Source organism: Cygnus atratus, chromosome 3 (assembly GCF_013377495.2).
Source record: "Cygnus atratus isolate AKBS03 ecotype Queensland, Australia chromosome 3, CAtr_DNAZoo_HiC_assembly, whole genome shotgun sequence".
NCBI lineage: Eukaryota > Metazoa > Chordata > Aves > Anseriformes > Anatidae > Cygnus > Cygnus atratus.
The window spans coordinates 48,028,744-48,047,023 of NC_066364.1; the positions used below are offsets into that span (position 1 = coordinate 48,028,744).

The 18,280-nt window shown below is 43.8% G+C and overlaps 1 protein-coding gene across 1 annotated transcript in view; it reads right to left on the reverse strand.

Annotated features, from left to right (window-relative positions):
* Positions 1–860: 860 nt before the first annotated feature.
* SCML4 (Scm polycomb group protein like 4) overlaps positions 861–18,280 on the reverse strand; it is a 41,392-nt gene continuing 23,972 nt past the window's right edge. The window contains exons 5-7 of the mRNA XM_035564858.1: positions 13,599–13,868; positions 5,357–5,502; positions 861–986 (exon numbers count right to left, since the gene is read on the reverse strand). Of these exons, the coding sequence (XP_035420751.1) occupies positions 861–986; positions 5,357–5,502; positions 13,599–13,868 (542 nt within the window). The remainder of the gene's footprint in view (positions 987–5,356; positions 5,503–13,598; positions 13,869–18,280) is intronic.

The following is an 18,280-nucleotide window of genomic DNA, read 5'->3' on the forward strand; positions in this document are numbered from 1 at the left end:
CGGCTTAACGGGAAACATCCTGTCAGAAATGCTTTCTGCATTTGGGCTTTTCTTGAAATAATTATCTGTAAACGGCGACGGCTTATCCTGCTGGGAGCCTGCGATTCCTTGTCAGTATTTAGAGATGTGCTGGCTGGGAGAGTTGTGATGGTCAAAGCTCATCAGACAGAAAGCACCGTGTCATCAGAGCTCCAGCCCCAAGTCTGTTAGGGCTGCTCCCTCTAGTGGGAAAAAGTACTTCGGCTGCAAAAAAATCCCTCAATCCCACTTTTTTTTATCCTTTTTTTTTTCTTTTTAAATTTTCTTTTTTTTTTCTTTTTTTTTTCTTTTTTCCCCTTTTCTTTCTTTCCTTTTTTTTTTTTTCATTTTCAAACTGCAGAATTCAAGTTTTCCAGATGATAGTGCAAGACACAGGGTCATTCCCATCAGAAGACAGAGGACCAAAGACCACCCTTTCCCCAAAGCCTTGAGCACCGGCAGTGGAGCTGGCACCCAGTGGTGGCCCTGCAGCAGGTGCAGGACCCTTGGTTTGTCTGCCAGCAGTCCTCAGCATACACCGTCGCTGTGTTTGCTTTTGATTTCCCACTTCTGATTACAAAAATAGGACTTACTATAATCATAATAATATCAATGGTACAAAATAAGTATATACTTTTTTGGCAAATTATTAACACAAACAGCCCAAAAGCTCCCATTGGATTAAAAAAATTGTGAAGATGCACAAATGTTAAAAAAGGCAAAGTCTTTGTTAAAAAAGAGGGGAAAACAATCTGCAAAAGAATGCATTTCTGTAAGGCAGCACGTTACCTTTAGTTTTCTGTCTAGATTTAGGTCAGGTTCTGCTGTTGTTCAAGAAATTGTTAGAACTTGGTTTGCTTGAGCTTATCAATGTGGTAGCACAGTTTCAGCGCAGGTCCCAGTTTCAGCCCCAGGTATTTCATGATCATGTCACTTTTCAGCAGCAACAAAGCATTGCCATCAATCTCCTGGTTTCAAAAGAGAGAAAGAGAATCAAAATGTGTTAACCTCCCTTCCAGCACTGCGAAAGCAAGACAGCAGAGCTGCGTCCTGACACATTAAACAAGGTGACTCAGAAACAGCATGTCTTAGACCAGACCTGGCTGAAATGTCAGGAATTCTGAAATTTCATTAAAAAATTGAAAGCTAAGGTAGGATAAAAGGAAGCTCTAAAGGAGGCTTTAATCAAATATTACTTTTGTTCTTCAAGGAGCTCTAAGGTTCGTCTATGTTTTCAATTACTTGGCATAAAATCATGAGGATTTTTATTTTTTAATTTTTAAATCATGGTTGCTCTAAACCCAATTCTGAGAAAAAACAGTTGAACTTGAGAGAAAGGAGTGAGTGATGGAGAGACAGAAGGATGTGGCCTCATGAACTGCTGATAGCACACCCTCAGTTCCAGCTTTGTCCCTGATTATCTACACATTTCACATATCCCCAGTACTCTTACACCCAGTGATATATATTATATATATATTTCTTGAAATGAAGACAGTAGTAACATATTTAATTGGATTTATTAACAACATTTATTCAAATTTAATTTTACCCTCATCTAAGTGGTGGAAATTGTCACCAAGTTCAGCTCTTTATCCCAGACCTGTTGGCTTGAAAACCTTTTGTAATTACAAAGTGCTTGTACTGAGCAGAGGATAGCACCGATGCACAGACACAGGACATTGTCTTACTACGGACTTTCTTGTGACTGTACAACACAGAAGCTTTCAAATACGCTGTCCTTTCTTGGATCCTGAGCTTGTCTGTTTTTTTTCCCCAGCTATATTAGTGGATCTGCTTAAAAATACTACCTCTCCTCTCAGTCTCCACTTCCTTACTTGGATCATCACAGCTAAAACATAACTAATGCTGTGTGTGTGCATACATATAAACAAACACGCTAGTGCTGTATATATTGTATTCTATATTTTTGATGGTCACGTCTTTCCTCTGTGATCCATTACCTACTAATTAAGCAATACTATGGATCCTAATTTGCCCTGATCATTATTATTCCATTCAGCAGGTGATTTAGCTGATGAGCAGTTAAGGTCACTTTCTGATTAATTCAATCAATTGATGCTCTTCATTCTGCAACCCCCACTCTATCCATTACAGGAACTCTTTTTCCTCCCCCTCTCTTTTCCATTATTTTAAGGAAGTTAAGGAAAGGAAGATTAAGTATTGCATATAATTAATATTTGCTTAAGAAAGAAAAACAAACTCCTGGAACTGTGATGCCATAAGGTAAAAACTCTGTCAAGGGTTTGGTGTGACTGCAGCTGTTTTTAAATGTTGAGTTCAGCATTTTATTATTTCCTTTATTATTACTGTGTAGGGGTCAAAATTAAACTCCATGACTAGAGTATGCCAGAGGGAGCATTCATATCCAATTAAATATCCCATATTAGCCATGTCCCCGTGCAGATTGTTGGCTCGACTTCTTTTTAGTATTACTGTGTCAGCCTTTTAAAAAATAATTTTAAAATTGAAAGACTCTATAGCATGGTCCCCAAGTCTGCAGTAGCCCCAGCCAGCCAGTCTTGAATAGGCTCTGGAGCTGGTAAAATTCAGCGTGCTTAATTTGTACCACATTAGTTGAGATCTGGCCCACTGCAAGTTAGGATATTGCAGGACAACATTGTGGTCCTGCAAGGGATGGGAGCAGCAAATGTATGAGCTGTGAGATAATGATACAGTGGGAGTAAACATACAGCTTCCACATGCAGGAATGAGTACTACTGTGTTTGTGCTAGCTTTTTGCAGAACTTGGTCTGAGGACACTATTCAAAAAGCAGAGTAGCCCCTAAACAAGCCCCGTGCCATGTGAACAAGAATTGCACCGGGCTGCGGATGTCTGTGGGTGAGACTTTTAATGAGAAAGATGCAAGTCCAGATCTTCATGAGTGTTTAAGCAATTAATTATGAGTAAAATCAAAAACATGAGGATCTATATCTCAAATAGGAATAAAAAACTTTTTATTTTTTAGTGCTCCACAGTCTTGTGAACAGACACCAGACCTGGTAAGGCCACCACCTGTAACAGGAGCGCAAGTGGCAGCTCAGCAGTCAGTGCCCCTACAGTTGATATGAAGAAAGTCTAGGGAAAGATGCAAGCTCACAAGTGTGATGTCTAGCACTGGCAGAGACAGGTTTCTCTTTAAATAAATTGTATTCATTATGTTAAACTCAAAGGTTTTTGTCTCCTTCATACATGCGTTTGCCAATCACCGGCCATAATTAAACTGTCAGACCATAACATTTCTTGAAGCCCTTCCAGCCTGAATTTTCTACCTGCTAATTCCCTTCATAGCTCTTTCTGCTCCTCTGTTTCCCTTCCCCCAGCCTGTCTACCATGGCCTGCATGTTGCTGAGAGAGCACTGCATGGGGCTCTCACACAGAGCTGCCACCAGGTCCCTGCCAGGCCCACTGATCCTTTGTATGACTGAGGGGAGGTCGTAGGCAGTTTCGTGGTCTTGGTGGACCCTTCAGGAGCTGTCTTGGGTGTCTTGGCAAGAGAACAGGCTCCTGCTCATGGTGAGAAGAGCAGAGCCAGAGCCACGACCATCCCGCAAGGCACGCTGTAGCTGTGACCGATGCAGGCGACACCTCCCTGCTGCTGGGAGAGCCAGCTCTGGGCACTGTGGTCAACACCCAAATGGCTTCATGCAGCAATGGGAAAGAGATCTGCCCACATGCAGGATACCTCCCCCACCCTTCCCTTCCTCGTGGCCCCACCACCCTTTTCCTCCTGCTGTCATAGCTGAGATGAGCTGACTGCCAAAGTAACACTTCCAGGTGATAGCTGGGCCTTGTCAATGACAGTAAGTGCTTCTAACTAAATTATGCACCTGCTTCATAGAAAGATTGAACGTACAGGAAGATATGGCTAAGGTTAATGGACTAATCACTTGTCTCTCACCTCTGAGGTCTCCATGCTAATCCAGATGAGATTTGAAGGCTGAAAAATTGCAGGGACATATATAACTCAAAGGCGTAATTGAATTGAGTTGTGTGGTAATCTTACCCAGGTTCTCAAACCTGCTGCATATTTTACAAGGAAGCCAGTGATAAGTAGAGCCCGTAGGTGCCGGGTGCTTCACAAAGGCTGACGGGGACGGTCTTTAGGGGCAATTTAGCTTGGTCTCCCCGGTCACAGAGCAGCAGCAGTATTGTGGCATGGTATGCTTCGGTGCAGCTGGCCCAGTGACCGCCCAGAGTGTGTCACCGCCCTGCCGCTGTGTAAAAACACGCAGTGCCATTCTTTGCTAGGAGTGGAAACTGGACAAAAATGGTGCTTTTGCACAGTACATATCTCACAAGATTAAACATTTCTCTTCTTTGCAATGTACAGGAATGTCCCGCAGACCATGGCAATTCCCTCTCCATCGCGTGCAGGGCTCTCTCCTGGTGCACAACGCCTTCTGATAGTCTCAAAACTCATGCCAAAGCAAGTCTGCATGTGGCTTAGTTATCTGCCTCATGCCCACAAGATCAACACAGGCCGTGTTTTCATTAAACAGCTGTGCAAATCTCACTTCCCTGCAGAAGGCAGGGAAAACAGGCTAGCACCCGGCACGTAAGCACAGCTTTGGTCCTAGCACGACTGTGCATGCTCTGTTGTTCTCATCCCAGCACACAGTCTCAATGCCCAAGGCTGGTGTTCTGATTTGGTCAAGTAGTGATGGAGGAGGCTGGGAATGCCATTGGATGCAGTGCTACCAACACCTTATGCAGCGGCAGAACAAGGAAGTCCTGATCAGATGTATGTTTACAGTCCTCTTTACTATATCATATTCTCCAGTGAGTCAGCAGGTCTGTTAAATTTGGTTATGTAGTTACATAATTCAAAAAAAAAAAAAAAAAAAAGCATCTTGGCTCTTTTGGGCTTCTACTGCTAAATATCTAGAGACACATAAAAAACGCTCTTCAGAGAAGAATCATAGGTATCATGAGAATAAATTGTCATTGAGGCAAGGCTTTCTTGTGCCAATCTGACAATGAAAAATGAACACTAGATCCTCTGTGCTTTCTCTTAGGTTTAGCATAGTAACAATTTATGCTGGCACGCTGGGAACAAATAGCAAGCATTTTCTAAAGACATTCGTAGGAGCTTTTCATTGAACAATAAGTGAGCTCTTCTTCAGCACTTCCTCCCTCCCCCCCCAAAAGTGCTGAACCCCTTGCAGGGCCCTGTGTTCAACCGGGCTGAGCACAGGCACCGCCTCTAGCAGCCAAAGGCAGGCTGTCTCTATGAGACATGCTGGCTATCTGTTGGGACTGCCTGTCCACTTCGTTTAAATTCCCCAGAAACACCAAGGGCAGCCTTTTACATACGTGTTTTCTGAAGAGCTCCACGTGGGGACCTAAAGCATGAGGGTCTGCGTCCTTCACGAACCAAACCACGTCATCCACAGTCCAGGTCAAAGGATTCTTGCTTGATGGCCGAGCCGAGTCTTGTCGTTCTGGTGAAGGACTTGAGGCTGTCAGTACAAAAAAAAAAAAGCCAACAGCACTGCATTACAATGGCATGCAGTGGCTTCCTTGGTTTGTGAGCATGCAGCAGTGCAGCAGCCCCATGTGTTGGATGTCAGATCTGAGTGTATCAGCCTGAGATGGCAGGGCGGGGAGAGAGGGGGTCTTGGCAGTTTCAGATCCGGCTGCTTACTGGGAGACATGATCCCAGCTGGTGAATTGTGTTAAAAAACATGAAACCCTCAGGTTCCTGCTGGGGAAGGAAAAATGTGCCAGCTGCCAGGCTCTTAAACTGAGCTGCCCCTGCTGTCTGATCCGCAAGCAGTGGGGATTTTGGCTCAAGAAGACACCACCCTCCCACCTGGAGAGAAAGCGCTTCGGCACTAAACAAAGGAGCTTGCCATTGAGTGTGAAGACCAGAGGATAAAATCAGACTTCAGCAGATAAGTTTTTTCTTTGCATACAGATATTCAGACTTATTTTGGAGCTTAGAGGAGGGTTCCTAGTCAGTACCCTGCTAATCTTAGTCTCACACAAAGCTGAGGGTCCCCAGTGAATGTTGATTTGGAGAGCTACTAAAACATGCGAAGGTGAACATTGCACATGTGATTCTTTAATGGTACAAGCCCTGGATGATTTAAGGTCACTTTGGCTTGTTGTAGCTCTAAATCAAGTGAAAAAAGGCACATTGGAATGAAAGTGCATTTATGTTTTTATCCTGAGTCTCTGCAGAACTATAAATCTTAGCCTCCATGTGTATATAATTTGTTCACACACACCCTTATGTTGCTTCGCAAAGAACTACATTATGCTAGGTTACAGGAAAGCTGCTTACATTTGTTTGTATCCACACAAAGCAAACTTTACATTAGCAGGTCACAGCACATAAACGTATAAGATGTTACTTGCCCAGACCTGCTCGTCTCTTTCTGTTAAGGCCAATTTTCAATGAGAGTTGCAAATGATAAGTAAGCAGACACTACAGAAGGCAGAAAAGGAAGCAGAAGAGTGCAAACAGAGGCAGACCACAGATACCCAAACCGTAACTTGGAGAGGCCCTGGGTAGCCAAGAGGGGAATCAGAATGGCTCAGAGCTGCTGAGGAGAGAAGGACTGAGCCCTCCAGAGGAATCCTGAGCTTATAAAGATCGATAAAATGTATGAAAACACCACGTGTGGCTCAAAACACCATTGTAATGCCTGTGACCAAATGTAGTGGGCTGGGTTTGTGGCTTATGTAAATCATGTTGATGACTTCAATAGAGCTGTGCTGATTTATGTGAGCTGAGGATCTGCCCATATATGCACAATAACAGCTTTATGTGCATATTGGTCCTTTTTTCTCGCACCATCCTCGTCCCACAGTATAATGTAATGGGGTATATTTTGCAGTTATAAAAGATGAACTCCAGTAAGCAGCAGTGCTATGAATGTGTAAATCTGGTCAATGGGCTTCGTAATGGGATGTGATGTAAATATCATGATAATTATGCTCTCATTTGCTAAGTCACTGTTCTGGATATAAAGGACAAGGAATAGCTGCGGGTCCTTGTAATTAGACGGCGAGGACTGGTGTTCATACAGACTCACACGAGCCTGGGCTCTGCTCACAGAATAAATGCAATACACAGCGGTACAGACACCATCTGGACTCTTTGGCATGAAGCGATGAAGACAAAGAGTATGAAACGAATGGGGCAATCTCGGCCAGCCCCTGGATCATCAGTAACATCGAGCGAGTTTGTCAGGGGCGAGCGGGAGAACCGAGACTTGCCTTGCAGGCAGAGGAGCAAGTACCTGGAAAGGGGATCCTGTAGCTTAACTTGCTTGCGGCATGATCTGCTGCTGGTCTGGTGGCAGCTGGTGCAGGGAGATGTTGCCCCTGGGCACCTCAAACCAAGGGGCAGGGGGAAAACCAGGCTTTCGTGAGCCAGTGGAAAAATAAAGAGGGGAAAGGTCTGGCTGTGCCCAAAGGATTGCAGAAGTTTCCACACCACAGCCATAGCGTGGTCTGGGGAGATGTTGTGCACCCACTGAGGAGCACAGTTTTCCCCTTAAATTCACACAAATACAAAGAAACCCAGAGGACTTTTATGCCAGATGAAGGGAGAGCAGGCTCTGTCCCAGTGACTGCTGCCCGAAATGCACAGCTTGCAGAAATGCCAGGGAAGGGCAAAGGGGAGCAGCGAGCCCCTGGGAGCAGCTGGGGGCCTTTCTGGACATGAGAAATATTGGTAATAAAAGAAGGGGGTGAGGAGGAAAGGTTGAAATGACAGGGGAACTCTACTCACTCCTCTGCAGTCTAGCAATCAATAGCATAAATCCGATTTTTTAAAGACAAATGTATAAATGACCTTTCTAAAGAGACTACATGGCCAGAACTCTTCCAGCCTCCGGCAAGTGAAGATAACCCTTTCAAATCCCTTTCTGAGATATAATACATCAATATAAACACGAGAATTATGCATAGCCATAACTCTTCTTTATTTTAAATCTGTATTTACCTACCTGGAGCCAAGTCCTCTATTCCCTGCTGCTTTTTCATGCATTAAGATGTGTTATTTTCCTGGTGTGTAAGCGACTACCTTTAAATGCTGTTAGTAAAACTGGGATACTGTCAGTTTGCAGACAAATTTCTCGAATGCATTTATTAGATGCTGAGGCTGGAAGCAATCTGTTTTTGCATATATTTTAAAATGTATTTTTAAAATTTACTCTGGCTTTTTAACTTTGTAATTTACACATTAGTGCAATTTCTTTATTTCCAAAAGAAAAATAAATCATTTCATGCCTACACAAAGGCAGAGGTTTTATGTTTCAATAGCATCACCTCGGTAATACTATATTAAGCACAAAAGTGTTTGATGGCAGCAGGGCAAGTACTATACATTTTTTTCTTATCAGAAGGTATTCACACTTAACCTAAGAATTAGATAAATGAGGAAGTCTCACGTCTCCTGGGTATCCTATGCCATTCTGTCATCAGAATTAATCAAGATGATAATGAATACTCAGATTACAAAGAGATGGGAGTGCTCGGGACCAATAATTATTTTTAGAGATTGTAATCTAGGTCAAATCCAATTTCCTGTTTTTGACAGGTGGCAAAAAATTTGTCAGATTAATGGAATGGGATATGGAAATTCAGGTAATCAAAGGGAAATGCTTCCCTTCCTGCATGCAGCAGTGCCAGGGGAAGATGGGGAGGGGGTTCCCCTCTGGGGAAGGCTCTTGGGGCATCCCAGCTGAGACCATTGCCAGGGATGGCTGGAAATACCAGGTCAGCACCCAGTGCCCAGCAAAGATGATGGTGAGCTAGATGGGCTTGGTGCAAAGGAGCCAATGTCTGAGCTCTCGCCCACATTTCTGTTTCCAGACCTTCCTGAGAAGGAGGATGGAGAGATGGAGAGCCAACAGCTGAGTGGCTGCAGAGCCGTGGTGAGGAAATACGACACTAAAATGGAGTTAAACCTGTGAAAGAAGGAAAGATAAATAACAGACTCCCTAAATATGTTCTCGGCAAACAGAGCCCAGAGGGAGTGCGGCCATTGATAGAGATAAGAGTGGAAAGGGAGTGACAGATGAACTTTAATATTGCTGCAGGCCTAAATGATTTCTTTGCCTCAGGGGAAGGGGGTGGGAATGAAATTTTAAAAGGTTCTCTCTGATCGCACTGGAGCAGATAATAAGGAGCAGCAGATCCACTGAAAGTAAGCCAAAGTAGCAGGCCCTCAAAGGCATGGAGAAATAAGAAATACTTTTTTTAAAAAAATCCTCCCACTGCAAACAAGGGCAGGAGGAAGGATTTGAAGGAGAGGCTTCCTAAAAGACCAGAGTGCACCATACTGGAGAAGATGGTTGGAAGGAGGAGGATTGGAAAAGCAGGCGGGTGGAAGAATACAATTACAGGAGGGCAGGGGAGGCTCAATGAGCTGCAGTCAGCAGAGAGGCATGGAAAGCAGACTGCATTTAACACCTCCATGTATGCTGGAAAGCCCCTTGCAGGAGATGTCTGCACAATGGCTATTGTCCCCATCCCACCAGCGCTGCACCTGTGTCCTGCAGGGGATGGGACATGGTGGCCACCAGAGCCACCCAGCTGAATGAGACATAGCCATAAACTGGTGACAAATGTTTACTGGGGCTTTTCTTGCCTTGTTTCTCTTTTGCAGTAGAAAAAGCAAAAGAGCATCTCACCGAAAGTGTCAAACTTTTCACGTTGTAAATGTCCTCACAAAATAGCAGGCAGGCAGCACTTGCCAAAGCAGTGGGACCAGGGTTGGGCATCCCGTGCCACTGCCTGGGGGAGATGCTGGATCCACCTCCCCACCCCAGGTGCTTGCAGCATTACTCTGGAAAAAGAGAAACTTCAGCCCCTGCACCCCCAAATGTTTTCAGGAAATGAATGTATTAAGCAAGCAAGGATTGCCTCTTCAACAAAGGCCCTCAGGTGATAATTATTAACTGCTAATATTGGATAATAAAATCTGCATAAAGCCAGCAAGCTACAGGGCAAGGTTAAGGTTATTATGTTGTGCTTGAACACAGAATTCTTCACGCTTGGAATAAAGGGTTTGTTTGTCTGTTACATAAGCAAGCTTGGAAAGGTTTAAGGTTTATGATGTCCTTGACTATTACTTCCCTGATTTAAGAGCTTCAATTTGGCAAATGATGACAGAAAAGTGCATGTTTATCTGTTAGCAGCCCCAACTGGTTTTCTGAAATGACATTTCTTTTTTTTTTTTTTTTTGTTTGGAATTTTTTAGCATAATCAGAGAGAATTAGGCATCATGCTTCCAATCGCATTAATGAGAGCTTTGAGGTTTAATCTCATCCATTCCCCTTGAAAAACATTTTCTGCTCTGCATTGAGATATGTTTTATGGTTATGATTTTTTCCATGATATTTGCACACCCTGATAAATAATGCATGCTATTTTTCAAAAATATCCGTTAAATAAAGAGGACTGGCTTGAGGTTTTGGAGAGAAATCCTTCCTCTTTTTGATGAGTCCTGCCTATCCCTTCCTTGTGAGTATGCAAACTGAGGAGGATTAGAACAGATACTGGCATGCACCAATTATTCATCTTTGTTCGCTTATGATTCAGCAGCATATAAATTGTCCCTAGAAAGAGGAAAAACACATGCAGAAGCATCACAGTGAGGGTGCAGATTCCTAAGACCTTTGCAAGAGAGATTTTGCCAAGATGGTAATCAAACTCCAGTGTAGCTGCACCAAGGTAGTCTCTGGAAGATATATATTTAAAACGGCTGGGATTGCCAGTAAAAGTAGAAGGAGCACAGTAGGAGAAAAATATGATAGCTGTGAAAAAAAAAATACAGTCTCTACCTTTAAGGAGAAGCAGACAAAGCTTTGTAGAAATCTATGGTGGGTATTCCAGCGTTAGTGAGTTGCGCTTTGGAACCGATGTTATCACAAACAGAGAAGGATTAAAAACCAGGCTGTGCCTAGAAGCAGCACGGTTTCTTTAATGCTAGAAGGGACACCATAATAAATCTGTGGGCACCTTGACTTCATGGTTGTCACTGTGTTACAAATCACAGCCACTGAAAACTGCCTAGCCTTAGCCAAGAACAAACAGCTCTCCTCTGCTTCAGAGGAACCAGCTCCTGCCGTGGGCAGCGGGAGCCTCTGCTGGAGTCTCCAGAAAGCAGTTGAGAAGTTCAGAGGCAATGGGATGGTGGTGGTACAAACATGCACAGGCTGTTGGTGCTGATGGACAGAGGTGCACAGAGCACCTGGAATATAGGTGATTGCCCTTCCTCATGTTGGAGACCTTGACAGCAACCCCATTTTTGTATGGGATTGCAGGTACCTGTATGTGCAGACCCTAATGTACAATGGATGATACTGGGTCTAAAAAATTGTTGATACTTACAAATGATATCAAGATATTAATAATATTTTTTTGGTGGTCTTCAATGTATATCTGTCAGCTTTAGGGAGCCATTGCTGTTGAGCTGGCCAAATATCCCAGAGGTCCTAGATGAGCTAGTCTTTGCAAGTGTCAAAACCGTGCCCCATGAAACAAACAAACAAACAAAAACTAAACTAAACAGTTTTGGGATAAATCCTTTTATCCCAAAATACCATATCTAACAGCTTGTAGCTGCTTCAAAGATGCCCGAACATCACAAGTGTCCAGTCTAAAAGCAATGTTCTCATCTTTGCTTCTCAAACTGCTGCAATACGTTTCAAGCTAGGGAAGTATAAGAACCTGCAAAGCCTATAGCATGGGCCCTCTATGACTTTCCTGTTGGTTTAGTTCTGGAAAAATTACCTGCCATCTTTTAGGCTTTCATTTTGTAAAGACTGCAAATTTTGAGGGGAGTCACAATAAGAGAGATAGAGCTGCCTCCTGAAGCTTAGCTTTCCACTTATGACTCTGATGAGCTTGCACAAGACATTGGCCAAGTCTGGGAAAGAGTGACATTCACAGTCGGAAACAAGAAGGGAAAGTAATGCAGATGGGCAAGTTAAGGAGCCCTGTTTTTAAACCTCAGTCTCTTGAACACAGATTCAAACCCGTGATACCAATGCTTTTCTCCACCCAGCATATTTTTAAAGCACAGGAATTTTACCACAGTATTTTTTGGATGCTGAAAATGTGCAAAGAATAGTTTAGTTAAGTATTAGCTCCTTGCAGAATCACCTGCAGCTTCCAGTTGAAATGCAAGGCAGAAAGACAGTGTAAGGAGTTAATGCTAGACAAAAGGATTAGGGGGAACCAGCAAGGCTTCTGCAAGAGGGAAAAAAAAAAAAGCAAAAACAAAAAAGAACCACCCAGAGTGACAGTAGATTCCATTAATAAATGAGGAAGGGAAAAAATTAATGACTTAAAAATGGCTGAGACACTCAACTCCATTGTTAGATCTATCTTCAAGATGAAAAATGCATAAATGAAGTTTGAATAATTAGTAAGGGGTGAAGACACTATTCAAATCACTACTGATAAGGACCTTTTAATTGAGAAATTAGAAAATGCAAAAAAAAGACAAAGTTAGCAGAAGTTCAGATAATTACCTAACCTGTTTGATGAACCCAGGTCATTTTTGGGGGTGAAAAAATCATTGCTAACAGGGAATATAGCAGTAAGCTGGAGAAGGGCAAATACAACCCAGGTTTAGAAATCACACTTGCCACTGCCATGGCCAATTTTCTCATGATATCGTGAACTTCTGTCTGCCTGTCTGTGTGCACCCTGTCCTCTGAGCTGCTCTGCCTTACACCAGGTTGCCCTTTTAGTCCCACTTGCTCCCCTCACGTCATCTGTCAAAGGAGTTTTCCTGGAAGGAAGCCTACTCTTGTCACCGAGCCCCATTTTAAGAAGGCTTTGCACCAGCAGAGTGCACTTGAAGAACAGAGTGAATGACCCAACAAATCTAAATCCTATCAGGAGAACTGGGCAAAAATACAAAGAGAGGGCAGAGGAAGCGTTATTGAAAGCAGTGGTTCCCATGGCATCCCTTGAATCTGCAGATAAACTTCTTGCGACTTTGCTTCCCCAAAGGATAAAAAAGCCTTGAGCAGTAAGCTGGATGATTTCTAAAAATAGGTTTTGCTGGGCAATCTTTTTTCAAGTAAAGTCTGGCGTGGTTCATAATTAAAGGGGCATGGTGGGCTATGCAGCTAGGAAGCAAAATCTTTTGCTAAATTGTTTGAGGTAGGCACCAATATTTGTGTTTGTTCTGCACCATACCTTGTACACAGCTGGTGTCGTACCATTAACAGGTACCTGTCTGCAGGCTGTATCAATCCTGGGGAGGAATGCCTTATGTATTAATATTTATATCTGTAAGTTGATAATGGCAGTTTTGATTGCCACTCGATTATACATAATACATATGTTTACATAATTAATAACAGCATTAGAAAACATTCACCATTTTACTTAATGATGAACAGATTGATTTTGTGTTTACATAGGTTATTACTTCTCCTTCTAAGTGAAAGCATGCATTGTCTGTGTGGATGTCAATCCAGGCACCCCTTATTAATTTTCCCGGGAATTTGGGAATGAGTTAAGACTCCAGCATGGCACCATCATAGTAACATGCATTGCTAACAGGAAGATATTATATTACCACTTCTGTTTCCTTCAGGGTAGGTCCCGTTCCTTGTTGGGCTGGAGATCTGGTGCCGCAGGCCAGTGGAGGAGGACCCCCCTGAAGACGTCTGGGTGGGATGATGGCTACAGGAGGAAGAGGAGCCTCCAGCAGGACGTCCATCTGCAGGACTCTGCCGCGTGGCATACATGGAGCCCATGCAACTGAAGGCAGAGTCGGCAGGATCCACGCTGTACTGCTTCATGTGCACAGGATCGACCAGGTAATCCTCAGGTATGACCGTTTCTGCTTAGCAAGCCAAGAAAGAGAAAGAAACGTCAGTAAAATGGAACTAAAGTTTAGCTCTATGTCCAACTTTCTGTACAGACAGCTGGACAGGAGGTGCAGAAAGATACAGAAGGCAACCTTGTTGAGTATCAAGAAACAATAAAAGGAAGCACAACCACTCAGAAGTCAGTAGAGTCAGTAGAGTCACGATAGAGAAATTTTGGCTTGATGTGACTCATCTGTGTCATCAATTTAGTGTGATATTCTCCCACCACTGTCTGGTGGGAAGGCAAAGACAGGTCCCACTTCCTTCAAGGTGCTCCCTGAACACCACCAAGTCCGGAAGGCTGTGCAGCTATTGTTCTCTCTCTGTCTTTGTTTCAAAAACATGCAAGTTGAAAGGAAGAAAGAAGAGCAGGACCACATGACAGGGGGAGCTTGTAGGTTAATAACGCCTGGCAGGCAATTAGGAAGGAGTGACAGTAATAAACCAAAGTGTTCTGGCTGCAATTATGAAAATTCATCAGAAAATATTCTCGGCTGAAGACATCCATCAGGCCCAATGTTCTGCCAGGAGAAGAGGCTTGATGGCTATGAGCACTCCCAAGTGTCTGCTTGCAAGCAGAGGTGCATGAGTCAGTTTCTAAGATGGGTGCTGGCATCACAGATAGTTACAAACCTTTTATCTGGTTCTTCATCTCTGCTTTGCAGTTTATGCATTGTGTACGTGGGGTAGGTATAATATTTTGCGCTTACAGACCTATTTTACAGAACTATAGCCCCCTTGGCTGGGGGTCGAATGGACAGGAGAAGGTTGAGGAGCCTCAGGAATCACAGGTCCAGCCTCTAGAAATACTTGCAACCTGCACCTTAGAGGTTCCCACTCAAGCTGGCTGAAGCAAGGTGTCAGCATCTGCCAAGCAGGGAGCCCACAAATTAGGAAAGTGCCTCCCGTTTGCCCCATGAAGTTCCTCTGAGCTGCCAAAAATGCCCCAGTCCTGATTGTGCATACTGTCCCTCTAGAGACATCTGAGCAGGGTGAAATTACCCCTGTGGTGTGGCACATCTTCCTTGCCTGAGCTAGCACTCTCCTGAGGTATTGTGTAGCCTTACTGAGTAACAGGAAGAATTCATGCTGTAATTTTGCTGCAAGACCCAAACCCCATTGCTACTACATGTTGAGGCTGTATATAACAGAGTTTTCCTTTTAAATTACATTTCTACTGTTTTCCTATGAAAAAAAATCCTTGGTGGCTGCATGCAATTGTTGATGTTAAACAAACATGATTTAATCTGACAACTCAAATACACAAAAGTTGCACCATGCCAGCATCCTGGCTTGTGTGTCGAGCTTCTGTTACAGGGTTTCCTGACTTTGCATTCACTTGCTGCTCCCTCTTAAAACTTTGGCCCATTCTGGGCAAAGGCTGGACTCACTGGAAGACAGCCATCAGATCTGAAGAAGAGCTGTAAATGTAAAGTTTCCTCACTTTGGGGCACTTGCCTTTGTAACTACAAATAACTTTCCTTTTATAATGCTTCTTTTCCCCTTAAATAATTTGGATTCTTACTGAGTAAGTTCTAGTACCCTAATGTTTTCTGCTAGGGGTTTCTGAGCTTGATTCTCTCACAAATACAAGCAGGGTGTAATTCAGTGGCGTTCAGCTAACATAACACAAGCATGAGAGAGATGGGAATCAGACGTTATGAACCTTTCTCCCTCGCCTCTGACAGATGCCAAAATTGTATAGCAATTGAGCTAAATACCTTGCTTCTCAGACCCCTCCCAGTAAACCAAAGAAAATCCAATCAAGCCTTCTCATTCAAAGGAATTTAATTACTGTGTAGAACACTTGCAATAAAAGCCTCTTATGCATAAAGAAGACAGCTCTTTCTGTAGCATCCTGCCTGCACCACATGGAATAATTATGCCTCTTGTGAATCATTACCTCTTTATTCCAGGAAAAGAATGCTCTTTTAATATGATTACAATATGAAGAAGATACAGACTATCCAAACAACAAACAGCATATTAAAACAGCCCTGCTAAATAAACAGCATACGGCTTTTATTACTATGGATATAAATGACTCCTAAATCTGCAAGTGGACACCCGGGATTTTTTACTGGTGTCAGACTCCCTCGGTAATCTGTGTAAAATAAGACCTGTGTGGATGAAGTCTCCTGATGGAAGGACACCCAGGAGTTTTGTATGAGACTAGGATGAGGAACCAGATGCCATAATTTCTGTTCCCAACTCTGCCTAAAACTCTTTTCTTAATCCAGGTCAATTTGTTCCACCTGTCTCTGCTTTGGGCTCAGCAACTGGAGCAATAACACCTGTTGCCATGGACCAAGAGCATTACTGCTTGAAACATGCCCAAGCTGAAGGTGCTCTGGCAGTTTGAAAAGTGATTTTTCATGTCATTAGACAAGGGGGAGCAGGAATTGCCTCACACAGCCATCTCCTCCTGAGTCATCTCCTCCTGACTAAGAGAAGCTCAGGAGGAAAGGCAGTTCGCAGACTGGGAAAAAGGAGACTTTGCATTCAAGTATGTGTGGCTAAGGGTTTTAATTCACACATTTTTAAAAGGTGCTGGTCAGCTTCTGCGCTCACTGCTAGTGTGGGCTGCTTTGTAAAACAGCACTGGCTGATGCAACTTGAGCCACCACGTCTTCTAGCTGGGACGTATCAGTCAATGCTTGGGGCCACCCTCACATGCAGCATTTGAGGAGGGGAGGTTATAATGTCTCTCTTCATTTGCAGTCAGGACGTGCTGGGTGGGATGTGGACCACAGCAGTGGAAGTGGGAAGCACCCCCAGGTGCTTCCATCTCGACGTCACCAGAACAGACAAGACTCAAAAATTACTAAAACATAGCATGTTCACCAATATTAGGAAGCTAACGAGCTAGGAGATAACATTAAAAAGCCTCAATCAAAAGGAGCTGGAGAGTCTCCCAGCTAACAGAGTAGCAGAAAGCTGGAGGATCAATGGGCACAGTCTGTTGGGGAGGAGGGACGGTAATGTAAAAATCTTGGCTTAAGACAGGCTGCCTAGCTGGCAGCCCATGGCCTGTCTGGCCATGTGTGCACCAAAGCCCTTGGTGAGCCAGCTGCCCCTTGCCTGGCTGTGCTTCACAGGCTGGGCTTCCTGAGAGCCCCCCACCATGGTCCCAAAGGGAGGGCACCCTGGGCTCAAACACACTCCAACACAGCTCCCATAGATGCAGTGATGACAACTACATCAGTGATGACAACTACAGAGCCACGGCATGGTTGGGATGAGGAGGGAAGGGACCTCTAGATGTGTCCAACCCCACCTCTCAGTCACCAATGAGATAGAACTAGGCTGTTCACAGTGGTGCACAGCAGGACAACAAGAACCAACAGGCAAAGATTGAATAAGATATTCAGACTGGATGTAAGGAGAAACCTTTTCCCTGTGAAGACAGCGCTGCAGTAGCAGAGGTTGCCCAGAGAGGCTGTGCAGACGCTGTCCTGGGAGGTTTTCTAGATCCAACTGGACAAAGCCCTGAGCACTCTGGTCTGATCTCATAGCTAACCCTGCTTGGGGCAGGGGGCTGGAACAGAGACCTCCTGGTGTCCCTTCCCACCTGAATTATCTTCTGGTCCTTGGATCAAGATCTTCTCCACTCAGGTAAGCAGCCACAAAGAGTGGAGAATGACCATGGGGAAGGCTGATGTACAGGGCCCATGGCCCTTACAGTGGCACGGGAGGCAGCAAGAGGGACAGACTCCACTGTCCAGAAGCTCACAAAAGACTGTGGAAGCTTTCTGTGTTCATAGTTCTCCAGCTCCCTGTTTATAAAACACAGAAGCTGCATGAGCTGCAGCTCAAGCAGTGATATGTATCAAAATAGCTGCATTTGGTAAGCTCCCAGAAGGCCTTGTAAAGTGCATGGCTTTCACAGATACTAATCCCACTTTGACCAATTAGAGGAAAACATATTTTCTAAGACAATAGAAGAAAACATAACTCTCCATTGAGGTTTAAAATGCAACAGTTTCATAAATCTGTAGCTTAGCCCTTCTGTATTCTGTTGCACTTCTGTATTTTATTTTCTAGGTAGTCAGCAGAAGGGCACACAGTACTGAAAAATTAGTATGCAATGTTTTAAAGCACGGTTTATGAGAAAGCTGTATTGAGCCTTTGCTTTGAGCACAGTAGTCTCCATTATAACTTTACACCACCTGAGATGCACAAGCCATTTTGAATTAGTTTTCCTGTCCAGGAATGGTCCACAGGCAACTGGTCTGAAAAGTGCAAGGTTGTTACATCTAGCACACCTTAAAATGTAGCAAAGGAGGAGAAAAATAATAATAATAATAAAAAAAAAAACACAAACAAAAACAAAAAACACACCTATTTTCCCAATTTAAAAATTCAGGCTTCTTTAGCTGAGATTCTT